General features: G+C 41.9%; 1 protein-coding gene across 1 annotated transcript in view; it reads left to right on the forward strand.

Annotated features, from left to right (window-relative positions):
- Positions 1 to 16,247: 16,247 nt before the first annotated feature.
- The window catches only part of LOC129816217 (mucin-2-like), a gene marked incomplete at both ends in the record, with an annotated part of 8,808 nt that continues 2,435 nt past the window's right edge, over positions 16,248 to 22,620 (forward strand). The window contains 4 exon segments of the mRNA XM_055870451.1: positions 16,248 to 17,924; positions 17,927 to 19,153; positions 19,676 to 20,534; positions 22,528 to 22,620. The exon segment at positions 22,528 to 22,620 is cut by the window's right edge and continues 2,435 nt beyond it. Of these exon segments, the coding sequence (XP_055726426.1) occupies positions 16,248 to 17,924; positions 17,927 to 19,153; positions 19,676 to 20,534; positions 22,528 to 22,620 (3,856 nt within the window).

The raw sequence follows: 22,620 nt of genomic DNA on the forward strand, positions 1-22,620 counted from the left end.
CCCTCTAATTCATACAGTATTACTACCTAATTCATACAGTATTACTACCTTCTAATTCATACAGTATTACTACCCTCTAAGTCATACAATATTACTACCCTCTAATTCATACAGTATTACTACCCTCTAATTCATACAGTATTACTACCCTCTAATTCATACAGTATTACTACCCTCTAATTGATATATATATATACAGTATTACTACCCTGTAATTCATACAGTATTACTACCCTCTAATTCATACAGTATTACTACCTTCTAATTCATACAGTATTACTACCCTCTAATTCATACAGTATTACTACCCTCTAATTCATACAGTATTACTACCCTCTAATTCATACAGTATTACTACCCTCTAATTCATACAGTATTACTACCCTCTAATTCATACAGTATTACTACCTTCTAATTCATACAATATTACTACCTTCTAATTCATACAGTATTACTACCCTCTAATTCATACAGTATTACTACCTTCTAATTCATACAGTATTACTACCCTCTAATTCATACAGTATTACTACCTTCTAATTCATACAGTATTACTACCCTCTAATTCATACAGTATTACTACCTTCTAATTCATACAGTATTACTACCTTCTAATTCATACAGTATTACTACCTTCTAATTCATACAGTATTACTACCCTCTAATTCATACAGTATTACTACCTCTAATTCATACAGTATTACTACCCTCTAATTCATACAGTATTACTACCTTCTAATTCATATATATATATACAGTATTACTACCCTCTAATTCATACAGTATTACTACCTTCTAATTCATACAGTATTACTACCCTCTAATTCAGACAGTATTACTACCCTCTAATTCATACAGTATTACTACCCTCTAATTCATATAGTATTACTACCCTCTAATTCAGACAGTATTACTACCTTCTAATTCATACCGTATTACTACCCTCTAATTCATACAGTATTACTACCTTCTAATTCATACAGTATTACTACCTTCTAATTCATACAGTATTACTACCCTCTAATTCATACAGTATTACTACCCTCTAATTCATACAGTATTACTACCTTCTAATTCATACAGTATTACTACCCTCTAATTCATACAGTATTACTACCCTCTAATTCACATATATATATATATACAGTATTACTACCCTCTAATTCATATATATATATATACACAGTATTACTACCCTCTAATTCATACAGTATTACTACCTTCTAATTCATACAGTATTACTACCTAATTCATACAGTATTACTACCTTCTAATTCATACAGTATTACTACCCTCTAATTCATACAGTATTACTACCTAATTCATACAGTATTACTACCTTCTAATTCATACAGTATTACTACCCTCTAAGTCATACAATATTACTACCCTCTAATTCATACAGTATTACTACCCTCTAATTCATACAGTATTACTACCCTCTAATTCATACAGTATTACTACCCTCTAATTGATATATATATATACAGTATTACTACCCTGTAATTCATACAGTATTACTACCCTGTAATTCATACAGTATTACTACCCTCTAATTCATACAGTATTACTACCCTCTAATTCATACAGTATTTCTACCTTCTAATTCATACATTATTACTACCCTCTAATTCATACAGTATTACTACCCTCTAATTCATACAGTATTACTACCCTCTAATTGATATATATATATACAGTATTACTACCCTCTAATTCATACAGTATTACTACCCTCTAATTCATACAGTATTACTACCCTCTAATTCATACAGTATTACTACCCTCTAATTCATACAGTATTACTACCCTCTAATTCAGACAGCATTACTACCCTCTAATTCATACAGTATTACTACCCTCTAATTCATACAGTATTACTACCTTCTAATTCATACAATATTACTACCTTCTAATTCATACAGTATTACTACCCTCTAATTCATACAGTATTACTACCTTCTAATTCATACAGTATTACTACCTTCTAATTCATACAGTATTACTACCCTCTAATTCATACAGTATTACTACCCTCTAATTCATACAGTATTACTACCTTCTAATTCATACAGTATTACTACCTTCTAATTCATACAGTATTACTACCTTCTAATTCATACAGTATTACTACCCTCTAATTCATACAGTATTACTACCTTCTAATTCATGCAGTATTACTACCCTCTAATTGATATATATATATACAGTATTACTACCCTGTAATTCATACAGTATTACTACCCTCTAATTCATACAGTATTACTACCCTCTAATTGATACAGTATTACTACCCTCTAAGTCATACAGTATTACTACCTTCTAATTCATACAGAATTACTACCCTCTAATTCAGACAGTATTACTACCTTCTAATTCATACAGTATTACTACCCTCTAATTCATACAGTATTACTACCTCTAATTGATATATATATATACAGTATTACTACCCTCTAATTCATACAGTATTACTACCCTGTAATTCATACAGTATTACTACCCTCTAATTCATACAGTATTACTACCCTCTAATTCATACAGTATTACTACCCTCTAATTGATATATATATATACAGTATTACTACCCTCTAATTCATACAGTATTACTACCCTCTAATTCATACAGTATTACTACCCTCTAATTGATATATATATATACAGTATTACTACCCTGTAATTCATACAGTATTACTACCCTCTAATTCATACAGTATTACTACCCTCTAATTGATATATATATATACAGTATTACTACCCTCTAATTCATACAGTATTACTACCCTCTAATTCATACAGTATTACTACCCTCTAATTGATATATATATATACAGTATTACTACCCTCTAATTCATACAGTATTACTACCCTCTAATTCATACAGTATTACTACCCTCTAATTCATATATATATATACAGTATTACTACCCTCTAATTCATACAGTATTACTACCCTCTAATTATACAGTATTACTACCCTCTAATTCATACAGTATTACTACCCTCTAATTCATACAGTATTACTACCCTCATATTCATACAGTATTACTACCCTCTAATTCATACAGTATTACTACCTTCTAATTCATACAGTATTACTACCCTCTAATTCATACAGTATTACTACCTTCTAATTCATACAGTATTACTACCTTCTAATTCATACAGTATTACTACCTTCTAATTCATACAGTATTACTACCCTCTAATTCATACAGTATTACTACCTCTAATTCATACAGTATTACTACCCTCTAATTCATACAGTATTACTACCCTCTAATTCATATATATATATACAGTATTACTACCCTCTAATTCATACAGTATTACTACCTTCTAATTCATACAGTATTACTACCCTCTAATTCATACAGTATTACTACCCTCTAATTCATACAGTATTACTACCCTCTAATTCATACAGTATTACTACCCTCTAATTCAGACAGTATTACTACCTTCTAATTCATACAGTATTACTACCCTCTAATTCATACAGTATTACTACCTTCTAATTCATACAGTATTACTACCTTCTAATTCATACAGTATTACTACCCTCTAATTCATACAGTATTACTACCCTCTAATTCATACAGTATTACTACCTTCTAATTCATACAGTATTACTACCCTCTAATTCATACAGTATTACTACCCTCTAATTCATACAGTATTACTACCCTCTAATTCATACAGTATTACTACCCTCTAATTCATACAGTATTACTACCCTCTAATTCATACAGTATTACTACCCTCTAATTCATACAGTATTACTACCTTCTAATTCATACAGTATTACTACCCTCTAATTCATACAGTATTACTACCTTCTAATTCATACAGTATTACTACCCTCTAATTCATACAGTATTACTACCTTCTAATTCATACAGTATTACTACCCTCTAATTCATACAGTATTACTACCTTCTAATTCATACAGTATTACTACCTTCTAATTCATACAGTATTACTACCCTCTAATTCATACAGTATTACTACCCTCTAATTCATACAGTATTACTACCCTCTAATTCATACAGTATTACTACCCTCTAATTCATACAGTATTACTACCCTCTAATTCATATATATATATACAGTATTACTACCCTCTAATTCATACAGTATTACTACCTCTCTAATTCATACAGTATTACTACCCTCTAATTCATACAGTATTACTACCCTCTAATTCATACAGTATTACTACCCTCTAATTCATACAGTATTACTACCCTCTAATTCAGACAGTATTACTACCCTCTAATTCATACAGTATTACTACCCTCTAATTCATACAGTATTACTACCTTCTAATTCATACAGTATTACTACCTTCTAATTCATACAGTATTACTACCCTCTAATTCATACAGTATTACTACCCTCTAATTCATACAGTATTACTACCTTCTAATTCATACAGTATTACTACCCTCTAATTCATACAGTATTACTACCCTCTAATTCATACAGTATTACTACCCTCTAATTCATACAGTATTACTACCCTCTAATTCATACAGTATTACTACCTTCTAATTCATACAGTATTACTACCTCTAATTCATACAGTATTACTACCTTCTAATTCATACAGTATTACTACCCTCTAATTCATACAGTATTACTACCTAATTCATACAGTATTACTACCTTCTAATTCATACAGTATTACTACCCTCTAATTCATACAGTATTACTACCCTCTAATTCATACAGTATTACTACCCTCTAATTCATACAGTATTACTACCCTCTAATTCATACAGTATTACTACCCTCTAATTCATATATATATATACAGTATTACTACCCTCTAATTCATACAGTATTACTACCCTCTAATTCATACAGTATTACTACCCTCTAATTCATACAGTATTACTACCCTCTAATTCATACAGTATTACTACCTTCTAATTCATACAGTATTACTACCCTCTAATTCATACAGTATTACTACCCTCTAATTCATACAGTATTACTACCCTCTAATTCATATATATATACAGTATTACTACCCTCTAATTCATACAGTATTACTACCCTCTAATTCATACAGTATTACTACCCTCTAATTCATACAGTATTACTACCTTCTAATTCATACAGTATTACTACCTTCTAATTCATACAGTATTACTACCCTCTAATTCATACAGTATTACTACCTCTAATTCATACAGTATTACTACCTTCTAATTCATACAGTATTACTACCCTCTAATTCATACAGTATTACTACCCTCTAATTCATACAGTATTACTACCTTCTAATTCATACAGTATTACTACCTTCTAATTCATACAGTATTACTACCCTCTAATTCATACAGTATTACTACCCTCTAATTCATACAGTATTACTACCTTCTAATTCATACAGTATTACTACCCTCTAATTCATACAGTATTACTACCCTCTAATTCATACAGTATTACTACCCTCTAATTCATACAGTATTACTACCCTCTAATTCATACAGTATTACTACCCTCTAATTCATACAGTATTACTACCCTCTAATTCATACAGTATTACTACCCTCTAATTCATACAGTATTACTACCCTCTAATTCATACAGTATTACTACCCTCTAATTCATACAGTATTACTACCTCTAATTGATATATATCTATACAGTATTACTACCCTCTAATTCATACAGTATTACTACCCTCTAATTCATACAGTATTACTACCCTCTAATTCATACAGTATTACTACCCTCTAATTCATACAGTATTACTACCCTCTAATTCATATATATATATACAGTATTACTACCCTCTAATTCATACAGTATTACTACCCTCTAATTCATACAGTATTACTACCCTCTAATTGATATATATATATACAGTATTACTACCCTCTAATTCATACAGTATTACTACCCTCTAATTCATACAGTATTACTACCCTTCTAATTCATACAGTATTACTACCCTCTAATTCATACAGTATTACTACCCTCTAATTCATACAGTATTACTACCCTCTAATTCATATATATATATACAGTATTACTACCTTCTAATTCATACAGTATTACTACCCTCTAATTCATACAGTATTACTACCCTCTAATTCATACAGTATTACTACCCTCTAATTCATATATATATATACAGTATTACTACCCTCTAATTCATATATATATATACAGTATTACTACCTTCTAATTCATACAGTATTACTACCCTCTAATTCATACAGTATTACTACCCTTCTAATTCATACAGTATTACTACCCTCTAATTCATACAGTATTACTACCTTCTAATTCATACAGTATTACTACCCTCTAATTCATACAGTATTACTACCTTCTAATTCATACAGTATTACTACCTTCTAATTCATACAGTATTACTACCTTCTAATTCATACAGTATTACTACCCTCTAATTCATACAGTATTACTACCTCTAATTCATACAGTATTACTACCCTCTAATTCATACAGTATTACTACCTTCTAATTCATATATATATATACAGTATTACTACCCTCTAATTCATACAGTATTACTACCTTCTAATTCATACAGTATTACTACCCTCTAATTCAGACAGTATTACTACCCTCTAATTCATACAGTATTACTACCCTCTAATTCATACAGTATTACTACCCTCTAATTCAGACAGTATTACTACCTTCTAATTCATACAGTATTACTACCCTCTAATTCATACAGTATTACTACCTTCTAATTCATACAGTATTACTACCCTTCTAATTCATACAGTATTACTACCCTCTAATTCATACAGTATTACTACCCTCTAATTCATACAGTATTACTACCTTCTAATTCATACAGTATTACTACCCTCTAATTCATACAGTATTACTACCCTCTAATTCATATATATATATATATACGTATTACTGCCCGTTAATTCATATATATATATATATATATACAGTATTACTACCCTCTAATTCATACAGTATTACTACCTTCTAATTCATACAGTATTACTACCTAATTCATACAATATTACTACCTTCTAATTCATACAGTATTACTACCCTCTAATTCATACAGTATTACTACCTAATTCATACAGTATTACTACCTTCTAATTCATACAGTATTACTACCCTCTAAGTCATACAATATTACTACCCTCTAATTCATACAGTATTACTACCCTCTAATTCATACAGTATTACTACCCTCTAATTCATACAGTATTACTACCCTCTAATTGATATATATATATACAGTATTACTACCCTGTAATTCATACAGTATTACTACCCTCTAATTCATACAGTATTACTACCCTCTAATTCATACAGTATTTCTACCCTCTATTTCATACAGTATTACTACCCTCTAATTCAGACAGTATTACTACCCTCTAATTCAGACAGCATTACTACCCTCTAATTCATACAGTATTACTACCCTCTAATTCATACAGTATTACTACCTTCTAATTCATACAATATTACTACCTTCTAATTCATACAGTATTACTACCCTCTAATTCATACAGTATTACTACCTTCTAATTCATACAGTATTACTACCCTCTAATTCATACAGTATTACTACCTTCTAATTCATACAGTATTACTACCCTCTAATTCATACAGTATTACTACCTTCTAATTCATACAGTATTACTACCTTCTAATTCATACAGTATTACTACCTTCTAATTCATACAGTATTACTACCCTCTAATTCATACAGTATTACTACCTCTAATTCATACAGTATTACTACCCTCTAATTCATACAGTATTACTACCTTCTAATTCATATATATATATACAGTATTACTACCCTCTAATTCATACAGTATTACTACCTTCTAATTCATACAGTATTACTACCCTCTAATTCAGACAGTATTACTACCCTCTAATTCATACAGTATTACTACCCTCTAATTCATACAGTATTACTACCCTCTAATTCAGACAGTATTACTACCTTCTAATTCATACCGTATTACTACCCTCTAATTCATACAGTATTACTACCTTCTAATTCATACAGTATTACTACCTTCTAATTCATACAGTATTACTACCCTCTAATTCATACAGTATTACTACCCTCTAATTCATACAGTATTACTACCTTCTAATTCATACAGTATTACTACCCTCTAATTCATACAGTATTACTACCCTCTAATTCACATATATATATATATACAGTATTACTACCCTCTAATTCATATATATATATATATACACAGTATTACTACCCTCTAATTCATACAGTATTACTACCTTCTAATTCATACAGTATTACTACCTAATTCATACAGTATTACTACCTTCTAATTCATACAGTATTACTACCCTCTAATTCATACAGTATTACTACCTAATTCATACAGTATTACTACCTTCTAATTCATACAGTATTACTACCCTCTAAGTCATACAATATTACTACCCTCTAATTCATACAGTATTACTACCCTCTAATTCATACAGTATTACTACCCTCTAATTCATACAGTATTACTACCCTCTAATTGATATATATATATACAGTATTACTACCCTGTAATTCATACAGTATTACTACCCTGTAATTCATACAGTATTACTACCCTCTAATTCATACAGTATTACTACCCTCTAATTCATACAGTATTTCTACCTTCTAATTCATACATTATTACTACCCTCTAATTCATACAGTATTACTACCCTCTAATTCATACAGTATTACTACCCTCTAATTGATATATATATATACAGTATTACTACCCTCTAATTCATACAGTATTACTACCCTCTAATTCATACAGTATTACTACCCTCTAATTCATACAGTATTACTACCCTCTAATTCAGACAGCATTACTACCCTCTAATTCATACAGTATTACTACCCTCTAATTCATACAGTATTACTACCTTCTAATTCATACAATATTACTACCTTCTAATTCATACAGTATTACTACCCTCTAATTCATACAGTATTACTACCTTCTAATTCATACAGTATTACTACCTTCTAATTCATACAGTATTACTACCCTCTAATTCATACAGTATTACTACCCTCTAATTCATACAGTATTACTACCTTCTAATTCATACAGTATTACTACCTTCTAATTCATACAGTATTACTACCTTCTAATTCATACAGTATTACTACCCTCTAATTCATACAGTATTACTACCTTCTAATTCATGCAGTATTACTACCCTCTAATTGATATATATATATACAGTATTACTACCCTGTAATTCATACAGTATTACTACCCTCTAATTCATACAGTATTACTACCCTCTAATTGATACAGTATTACTACCCTCTAAGTCATACAGTATTACTACCTTCTAATTCATACAGAATTACTACCCTCTAATTCAGACAGTATTACTACCTTCTAATTCATACAGTATTACTACCCTCTAATTCATACAGTATTACTACCTCTAATTGATATATATATATACAGTATTACTACCCTCTAATTCATACAGTATTACTACCCTGTAATTCATACAGTATTACTACCCTCTAATTCATACAGTATTACTACCCTCTAATTCATACAGTATTACTACCCTCTAATTGATATATATATATACAGTATTACTACCCTCTAATTCATACAGTATTACTACCCTCTAATTCATACAGTATTACTACCCTCTAATTGATATATATATATACAGTATTACTACCCTGTAATTCATACAGTATTACTACCCTCTAATTCAGACAGTATTACTACCTTCTAATTCATACAGTATTACTACCCTCTAATTCATACAGTATTACTACCTAATTCATACAGTATTACTACCTTCTAATTCATACAGTATTACTACCCTCTAATTCATACAGTATTACTACCCTCTAATTCATACAGTATTACTACCCTCTAATTCATACAGTATTACTACCCTCTAATTCATACAGTATTACTACCCTCTAATTCATATATATATATACAGTATTACTACCCTCTAATTCATACAGTATTACTACCCTCTAATTCATACAGTATTACTACCCTCTAATTCATACAGTATTACTACCCTCATATTCATACAGTATTACTACCCTCTAATTCATACAGTATTACTACCCTCTAATTCATACAGTATTACTACCCTCTAATTCATACAGTATTACTACCCTCTAATTCATACAGTATTACTACCTTCTAATTCATACAGTATTACTACCTTCTAATTCATACAGTATTACTACCCTCTAATTCATACAGTATTACTACCTTCTAATTCATACAGTATTACTACCCTCTAATTCATACAGTATTACTACCTTCTAATTCATACAGTATTACTACCCTCTAATTCATACAGTATTACTACCTTCTAATTCATACAGTATTACTACCTTCTAATTCATACAGTATTACTACCTTCTAATTCATACAGTATTACTACCCTCTAATTCATACAGTATTACTACCTCTAATTCATACAGTATTACTACCCTCTAATTCATACAGTATTACTACCTTCTAATTCATATATATATATACAGTATTACTACCCTCTAATTCATACAGTATTACTACCTTCTAATTCATACAGTATTACTACCCTCTAATTCAGACAGTATTACTACCCTCTAATTCATACAGTATTACTACCCTCTAATTCATATAGTATTACTACCCTCTAATTCAGACAGTATTACTACCTTCTAATTCATACCGTATTACTACCCTCTAATTCATACAGTATTACTACCTTCTAATTCATACAGTATTACTACCTTCTAATTCATACAGTATTACTACCCTCTAATTCATACAGTATTACTACCCTCTAATTCATACAGTATTACTACCTTCTAATTCATACAGTATTACTACCCTCTAATTCATACAGTATTACTACCCTCTAATTCACATATATATATATATACAGTATTACTACCCTCTAATTCATATATATATATATATACACAGTATTACTACCCTCTAATTCATACAGTATTACTACCTTCTAATTCATACAGTATTACTACCTAATTCATACAGTATTACTACCTTCTAATTCATACAGTATTACTACCCTCTAATTCATACAGTATTACTACCTAATTCATACAGTATTACTACCTTCTAATTCATACAGTATTACTACCCTCTAAGTCATACAATATTACTACCCTCTAATTCATACAGTATTACTACCCTCTAATTCATACAGTATTACTACCCTCTAATTCATACAGTATTACTACCCTCTAATTGATATATATATATACAGTATTACTACCCTGTAATTCATACAGTATTACTACCCTGTAATTCATACAGTATTACTACCCTCTAATTCATACAGTATTACTACCCTCTAATTCATACAGTATTTCTACCTTCTAATTCATACATTATTACTACCCTCTAATTCATACAGTATTACTACCCTCTAATTCATACAGTATTACTACCCTCTAATTGATATATATATATACAGTATTACTACCCTCTAATTCATACAGTATTACTACCCTCTAATTCATACAGTATTACTACCCTCTAATTCATACAGTATTACTACCCTCTAATTCATACAGTATTACTACCCTCTAATTCAGACAGCATTACTACCCTCTAATTCATACAGTATTACTACCCTCTAATTCATACAGTATTACTACCTTCTAATTCATACAATATTACTACCTTCTAATTCATACAGTATTACTACCCTCTAATTCATACAGTATTACTACCTTCTAATTCATACAGTATTACTACCTTCTAATTCATACAGTATTACTACCCTCTAATTCATACAGTATTACTACCCTCTAATTCATACAGTATTACTACCTTCTAATTCATACAGTATTACTACCTTCTAATTCATACAGTATTACTACCTTCTAATTCATACAGTATTACTACCCTCTAATTCATACAGTATTACTACCTTCTAATTCATGCAGTATTACTACCCTCTAATTGATATATATATATACAGTATTACTACCCTGTAATTCATACAGTATTACTACCCTCTAATTCATACAGTATTACTACCCTCTAATTGATACAGTATTACTACCCTCTAAGTCATACAGTATTACTACCTTCTAATTCATACAGAATTACTACCCTCTAATTCAGACAGTATTACTACCTTCTAATTCATACAGTATTACTACCCTCTAATTCATACAGTATTACTACCTCTAATTGATATATATATATACAGTATTACTACCCTCTAATTCATACAGTATTACTACCCTGTAATTCATACAGTATTACTACCCTCTAATTCATACAGTATTACTACCCTCTAATTCATACAGTATTACTACCCTCTAATTGATATATATATATACAGTATTACTACCCTCTAATTCATACAGTATTACTACCCTCTAATTCATACAGTATTACTACCCTCTAATTGATATATATATATACAGTATTACTACCCTGTAATTCATACAGTATTACTACCCTCTAATTCATACAGTATTACTACCCTCTAATTGATATATATATATACAGTATTACTACCCTCTAATTCATACAGTATTACTACCCTCTAATTCATACAGTATTACTACCCTCTAATTGATATATATATATACAGTATTACTACCCTCTAATTCATACAGTATTACTACCCTCTAATTCATACAGTATTACTACCCTCTAATTCATATATATATATACAGTATTACTACCCTCTAATTCATATATATATATACAGTATTACTACCCTCTAATTCATATATATATATACAGTATTACTACCCTCTAATTCATATATATATATATATATATACAGTATTACTACCCTCTAATCCATATATATATACAGTATTACTACACTCTAAATTATTACAATATTACTACCCTCTAATTCATATATATATATACGACTACACTAGGGACAGTTTTTTCAGCTGTGGTTAAACCAGCTCAATGGGGAAATGCACGCTCTTTTACACTTTCGACCTGTTGAAGCCAACACTCTTCTATTTTCAAACTACCATTTACCTGTCTTATATGAGCTCGTTTGCACTGAGGTGTGAGGGATGGTAATATCTGAGGTGTGAGGGATGGTAATATCTGAGGTGTGAGGGATGGTAATATCTGAGGTGTGAGGGATGGTAATATCTGAGGTGTGAGGGATGGTAATATCTGAGGTGTGAGGGATGGTGAGATCTGAGGTGTGAGGGATGGTAATATCTGAGGTGTGAGGGATGGTGAGATCTGAGGTGTGAGGGATGGTAATATCTGAGGTGTGAGGGATGGTAATATCTGAGGTGTGAGGGATGGTAATATCTGAGGTGTGAGGGATGGTGAGATCTGAGGTGTGAGGGATGGTAATATCTGAGGTGTGAGGGATGGTGAGATCTGAGGTGTGAGGGATGGTAATATCTGATGTGTGAGGGATGGTAATATCTAAGGTGTGAGGGATGGTAATATCTGAGGTGTGAGGGATGGTAATATCTGAGGTGTGAGGGATGGTAATATCTGAGGTGTGAGGGATGGTAATATCTGAGGTGTGAGGGATGGTAATATCTGAGGTGTGAGGGATGGTAATATCTGAGGTGTGAGGGATGGTAATATCTGAGGTGTGAGGGATGGTAATATCTGAGGTGTGAGGGATGGTAATATCTGAGGTGTGAGGGATAATGTGCCCCAAAGTGCCAATTTCAGTGTGTGCTGGTGGAGATATTTAATACCAACCAAGCAGTAACAGGGTTATGGGTCTTGACAGCGGAAGCCTATCCAGCCGAGACACACAGTGCCCATACGGAACAGGAACAGGAAATATGTGCTTTTGGTGCCCGTAAACTACGTTTTTAGAAGCGTAAACAAATACAGTATAATATGTTGATATTCATGTTGAAACAGTATAATAATTTACTAAAACGTAATAATTTCTAAACTTGATTCCATTTGGGGACATTGCCCTGCGTGTGGTGCCGTCTTTCGGGAGGGAAACGTTAAAAACGGCTGTCCTGACTCTCTGTGGTCACTCAAAATCCCATGGCACTTATTGTGTTCATCCCGGTGACATGGCTAAATTATCAACCTGGCCACATTCCATCACACCTAATCATCCCCCTCATTGCTAATTGGCATAAATCACTCCTCACCTCTTCACCTGATAGCTGATGTGTGGTGAGCGCTCTGGCACAGAAATGGTGAGCGCTCTGGCACAGAAATGTGAGCGCTCTGGCACAGAAATGGTGAGCGCTCTGGCACAGAAATGGTGAGCGCTCTGGCACAGAAATGGTGAGCGCTCTGGCACAGAAATGTGAGCGCTCTGGCACAGAAATGGTGAGCGCTCTGGCACAGAAATGGTGAGCGCTCTGGCACAGAAATGGTGAGCGCTCTTGCACAGAAATGGTGAGCGCTCTGGCACAGAAATGGTGAGCGCTCTGGCACAGAAATGTGAGTGCTCTGGCACAGAAATGGTGAGCGCTCTGGCACAGAAATGGTGAGCGCTCTGGCACAGAAATGGTGAGCGCTCTGGCATAGAAATGGTGAGCGCGGCCTCCCGGGTGGCGCAGTGGTCTAGAGCACTGCATCGCAGTGCTAACTGCGCCACCAGAGTCTCTGGGTTCGCCCCCAGGCTCTGTCGCAGCCGGCCGCGACCGGGAGGTCCGTGGGCCGACGCACAATTGGGCTAGCGTCGTCCGGGTAAGGGAGGGTTTGGCCGGTAGGGATATCCTTGTCTCATCGCGCTCCAGCGACTCCTGTGGCGGGCCGGGCGCAGTGCGCGCTAACCAAGGGGGCCAGGTGCACGGTGTTTCCTCCGACACATTGGTGCGGCTGGCTTCCGGGTTGGAGGCGCGCTGTGTTAAAGAAGCAGTGCGGCTTGGTTGGGTTGTGCTTCGGAGGACGCATGACTTTCGACCTTCGTCTCTCCCGAGCCCGTATGGGAGTTGTAGCGATGAGACAAGATAGTAATTACTAGCGATTGGATAACACGAAAATTGGGGAGAAAAGGGGATAAAAAAAAAGAAAAAAAAGAAAAAGAAAAAAAAAAGAAATGGTGAGCGCTCTGGCACAGAAATGGTGAGCGCTCTGGCACAGAAATGGTGAGCGCTCTGGCACAGAAATGGTGAGCGCTCTGGCACAGAAATTGTGAGCGCTCTGGCACAGAAATGGTCCTCGTGTATCACTGAGGTGGGATCTACACACTGATGGTGGATGAGAGGAGTTTCCACCATGTAGCGGGGTGCGCAATGTGCGGCAGAGAAGTCAGGCGCAGGAGAGCAGAACTTGGTAATAACCGGAGATTTATTAAGTAAAACCAACGGCAACCAGAACAATAAGATAAATGGGCACAAAAATAACCCGTTGTGCGCTCACGGGGAACGTGCACAAGCACTACAATAAACAATCCCACACAAAGACATGGGGCGAACAGAGGGTAAAATACACGACAAGTAAATGAGGGGATTGAAACCAGGTGTGAGTAAAACAAGACAAAACAAATGGAAAATGAAAAGTGGATCGATATTGCCTAGAAGACCGGCGACGCCGACCGCCGAGCGCCGCCCGAACAAGGAGAGGACCCGACTTCGGCGGAAGTCGTGACACACCAACTATGAAAACGGTGGTGTAAAGTACTTAAAGTAACTATATATTTTTGGCAACTTTTATTTGGACTTTTCCCTGACACCCAAAAGTTGGAAATATGGAAATCTTTTCCGGATATTTTTACAATGTTTTATGTCCAACCACCACCCCAACCACCACCCCAACCACCACCACCACCACCACCACCACAACCACCACCCCAACCACCACCACCACCACCACCACCACAACCACCACCCCAACCACCACCACCACCACAACCACCACCCCAACCACCACCACCACCACCACCACAACCACCACCCCAACCACCACCACCACCACAACCACCACCCCAACCACCACCACCACAACCACCACCCCAACCACCACCACCACCACCACCCCAACCCCCACCCCAAACACCACCACCAACACCACCACCCCAACCACCACCACAACCACCACCACCACCACCACAACCACCAACACCCCAACCACCACCACCACCACCACCCCAACCACCACCACCACCACCACAACCACCACCCCAACCACCACCACCACCACCACCACCCCAACCACCACAACCACCACCACAACCCAACCACCACCCCAACAACCACCACCCCAACCACCACCACCACCACCACCACCCTAACCACCACAACCACCACCACCACCACCACCACCACCCCAACCACCACCACCACCACCACAACCACCACCACAACCACCACCACCACAACCACCACCCCAACCACCACCTCAACCACCACCACCCCAACCACCACCACAACCACCACCCCAACCACCACCCCAACCACCACCACCCCAACCACCACCACCACAACCACCACCCCAACCACCACCCCAACCACCACCACCAAAACCACCACCACTACCCCAACCACTACCACCACAACCACCACCCCAACCACCACCACCACAACCACCACCACAACCACCACCACAACCACCACCACAACCACCACCACAACCACCACCCCAACCACAACCACCACCCCAACCACCACCACCCCAACCACCACCCCAACCACCACCCCAACCACCACCACAACCACCACCACAACCACAACCCCAACCACCACCACGACCACCACCACCACCCCAACCACCACCATCACCCCAACCACCACCCCAACCACCACCACCACCACCACCACAACCACCACCACCACCACCACGACCACCACCACCACCCCAACCACCACCACAACCACCACCACAACCACAACCACCACCACCACCACCACAACCACCACCACCACCACCACCACCACCACAACCACCACCACCACCACCACGACCACCACCACCACCCCAACCACCACCACAACCACCACCACAACCACAACCACCACCACCACCACCACCACGACCACCACCACCACCCCAACCACCACCACAACCACCACCACAACCACCACCACCACCACCACGACCACCACCACCACCACCACCACCACCACAACCACCACCACCACCACCACAACCACCACCACAACCACAACCACCACCACCACCACCACCACCACAACCACCACCACAACCACCACAACCACCACCACCACCCCAACCACCACCACCCCAACCACCACCACCCCAACCACCACCACCACCACCACCACCCCAACCACCACCACCACAACCACCACAACCACCACCACCACCACCCCAACCACCACCACCACCCCAACCACCACCACAACCACCACCCCAACCACCACCCCAACCACCACCACCCCAACCACAACCACCACCCCAACCACCACCACTACCCCAACCACCACCACCACAACCACCACCACAACCACCACCACCACCACCACCACCACCACGACCACCACCACCACCACCACCACCACCACAACCACCACCACCACCACCACAACCACCACCACAACCACAACCACCACCACCACCACCACCACCACAACCACCACCACAACCACCACAACCACCACCACCACCCCAACCACCACCACCCCAACCACCACCACCCCAACCACCACCACCACCACCACCACCCCAACCACCACCACCACAACCACCACAACCACCACCACCACCACCCCAACCACCACCACCACCCCAACCACCACCACAACCACCACCCCAACCACCACCCCAACCACCACCACCCCAACCACCACCACCACCACAACCACCACCACAACCACCACCCCAACCACAACCACCAACCCAACCACCACCACCCCAACCACCACCCCAACCACCACCCCAACCACCACCACAACCACCACCACAACCACAACCCCAACCACCACCACGACCACCACCACCACCCCAACCACCACCATCACCCCAACCACCACCCAACCACCACCCCAACAACCACCACAACCACCACCACCACCACCACGACCACCACCACCACCCCAACCACCACAACCACCACCACCACCCCAACCACCACCACTACCCCAACCACCACCACCACAACCACCACCCCAACCACCACCACCAAAACCACCACCACAACCACCACCCCAAACACAACCACCACCACAACCACCACCCCAACCACAACCACCACCCCAACCACCACCACCCCAACCACCACCCCAACCACCACCCCAACAACCACCACAACCACCACCACAACCACAACCCCAACAACCACCACGACCACCACCACCACCCCAACCACCACCACAACCACCACCACCACGACCACCACCACCACCCCAACCACCACCACCACAACCACAACCCCAACGACCACCACAACCACCACAACCACCACAACCACCACCACCACCACCACCACCATCACCCCAACCACCACCACCCCAACAACCACCACGACCACCACCATCACCCCAACCACCACCCCAACAACCACCACGACCACCACCACCACCCCAACCACCACCACAACCACCACCACTACCACCACAACCACAACCACCACCACAACCACCACAACCACCACCACCACCGCAACCACCACCACCACAACCACCACAACCACCACCACAACCACCACAACCACCACCACCACCACCCCAACCACCACCACCCCAACCACCACCACCACCACCACCACCACCACCACTACCACCACAACCACAACCACCACCACAACCACCACCACCACAACCACCACCACCACCACAACCACCACCACCACCCCAACCACCACCACCACAACCACCACAACCACCACCACAACCACCACAACCACCACCACCACCACCACAACCACCCCAACCACAACCACCACCACCACCACCACCACCACCACCCCAACCACAACTACCACCACAACCACCACCACCACTACCACTACCACCACCACAACTACCACCCCAACCACCACCACCACCCCAACCACAACCACCACCACAACCACCACCACAACCACCACCCCAACCACAACCACCACCCCAACCACCACCACCCCAACCACCACCCCAACCACCACCCCAACCACCACCACAACCACCACCACAACCACAACCCCAACCACCACCACGACCACCACCACCACCCCAACCACCACCATCACCCCAACCACCACCCCAACCACCACCACCACCACCACCACCACCACAACCACCACCCCAACCACCACCACAACCACCACCACAACCACAACCACCACCACCACCACCACCACCACCACAACCACCACCACAACCACAACCACCACAACCACAACCACCACCACAACCACCACCACCACCCCAACCACCACCACCACAACCACCACAACCACCACCACAACCACCACAACCACCACCACCACCACCACAACCACCCCAACCACAACCACCACCACCACCACCACCACCACCACCCCAACCACAACTACCACCACAACCACCACCACCACTACCACTACCACCACCACAACTACCACCCCAACCACCACCACCACCCCAACCACAACCACCACCACAACCACCACCACAACCACCACCCCAACCACAACCACCACCCCAACCACCACCACCCAAACCACCACCCCAACCACCACCCCAACCACCACCACAACCACCACCACAACCACAACCCCAACCACCACCACGACCACCACCACCACCCCAACCACCACCATCACCCCAACCACCACCCCAACCACCACCACCACCACCACCACCACCACCACAACCACCACCCCAACCACCACCACAACCACCACCACAACCACAACCACCACCACCACCACCACCACCACCACCACCACAACCACCACCACAACCACAACCACCACAACCACCACCACAACCACCACCACCCCAACCACCACCACCACCCCAACCACCACCACCCCAACCACCACCACCCCAACCACCACCACCACCCCAACCACCACCACAACTACCACCACAACCACCACCCCAACCACCACCACCCCAACCACCACCACCACAACCACCACCCCAACCACCAACCCAACCATCACCACCCCAACCACAACCACCACCCCAACCACCACCACCACCACCACCACCACCACCACCACAACCACCACCACAACCACAACCACCACAACCACCACCACCACCACAACCACCACCACCACCCCAACCACCACCACCACAACCACCACAACCACCACCACAACCACCACAACCACCACCACCACCACCACAACCACCCCAACCACAACCACCACCACCACCACCACCACCACCACCCCAACCACAACTACCACCACAACCACCACCACCACTACCACTACCACCACCACAACTACCACCCCAACCACCACCACCACCCCAACCACAACCACCACCACAACCACCACCACAACCACCACCCCAACCACAACCACCACCCCAACCACCACCACCCCAACCACCACCCCAACCACCACCACAACCACCACCACAACCACAACCCCAACCACCACCACGACCACCACCACCACCCCAACCACCACCATCACCCCAACCACCACCACACCACCACCACCACCACAACCACCACCCCAACCACCACCACAACCACCACCACAACCACAACCACCACCACCACCACCACCACCACCACCACCACAACCACCACCACAACCACAACCACCACAACCACCACCACAACCACCACCACCCCAACCACCACCACCACCCCAACCACCACCACCACCCCAACCACCACCACCCCAACCACCACCACCCCAACCACCACCACCACCCCAACCACCACCACAACTACCACCACAACCACCACCCCAACCACCACCACCCCATCCACCACCACCACAACCACCACCCCAACCACCACCCCAACCATCACCACCCCAACCACAACCACCACCCCAACCACCACCACCCCAACCACCACCACTACCCCAACCACCACTACCACTACCACCACCACAACTACCACCCCAACCACCACCACCACCCCAACCACAACCACCACCACAACCACCACCACAACCACCACCCCAACCACAACCACCACCCCAACCACCACCACCCCAACCACCACCCCAACCACCACCCCAACCACCACCACAACCACCACCACAACCACAACCCCAACCACCACCACGACCACCACCACCACCCCAACCACCACCATCACCCCAACCACCACCCCAACCACCACCACCACTACCACCACCACCACAACCACCACCCCAACCACCACCACAACCACCACCACAACCACAACCACCACCACCACCACCACCACCACCACCACCACAACCACCACCACAACCACAACCACCACAACCACAACCACCACCACAACCACCACCACCACCCCAACCACCACCACCACAACCACCACAACCACCACCACAACCACCACAACCACCACCACCACCACCACAACCACCCCAACCACAACCACCACCACCACCACCACCACCACCACCCCAACCACAACTACCACCACAACCACCACCACCACTACCACTACCACCACCACAACTACCACCCCAACCACCACCACCACCCCAACCACAACCACCACCACAACCACCACCACAACCACCACCCCAACCACAACCACCACCCCAACCACCACCACCCCAACCACCACCCCAACCACCACCCCAACCACCACCACAACCACCACCACAACCACAACCCCAACCACCACCACGACCACCACCACCACCCCAACCACCACCACCACCACCACCACCACCACCACAACCACCACCCCAACCACCACCACAACCACCACCACAACCACAACCACCACCACCACCACCACCACCACCACCACAACCACAACCACAACCACCACAACCACCACCACAACCACCACCACCCCAACCACCACCACCACCCCAACCACCACCACCACCCCAACCACCACCACCCCAACCACCACCACCCCAACCACCACCACCACCCCAACCACCACCACAACTACCACCACAACCACCACCCCAACCACCACCACCCCAACCACCACCACCACAACCACCACCCCAACCACCACCCCAACCATCACCACCCCAACCACAACCACCACCCCAACCACCACCACCACCACCACCACCAACACCACCACAACCACCACCACAACCACAACCACCACAACCACCACCACCACCACAACCACCACCACCACCCCAACCACCACCACCACAACCACCACAACCACCACCACAACCACCACAACCACCACCACCACCACCACCACCCCAACCACAACTACCACCACAACCACCACCACCACTACCACTACCACCACCACAACTACCACCCCAACCACCACCACCACCCCAACCACAACCACCACCACAACCACCACCACAACCACCACCCCAACCACAACCACCACCCCAACCACCACCACCCCAACCACCACCCCAACCACCACCCCAACCACCACCACAACCACCACCACAACCACAACCCCAACCACCACCACGACCACCACCACCACCCCAACCACCACCATCACCCCAACCACCACCACACCACCACCACCACCACAACCACCACCACCCCAACCACCACCACAACCACCACCACAACCACAACCACCACCACCACCACCACCACCACCACCACCACCACCACAACCACCA

The sequence above is a fragment of the Salvelinus fontinalis genome, chromosome 19 (genome assembly GCF_029448725.1).
Source record: "Salvelinus fontinalis isolate EN_2023a chromosome 19, ASM2944872v1, whole genome shotgun sequence".
NCBI classification, from domain to species: domain Eukaryota; kingdom Metazoa; phylum Chordata; class Actinopteri; order Salmoniformes; family Salmonidae; genus Salvelinus; species Salvelinus fontinalis.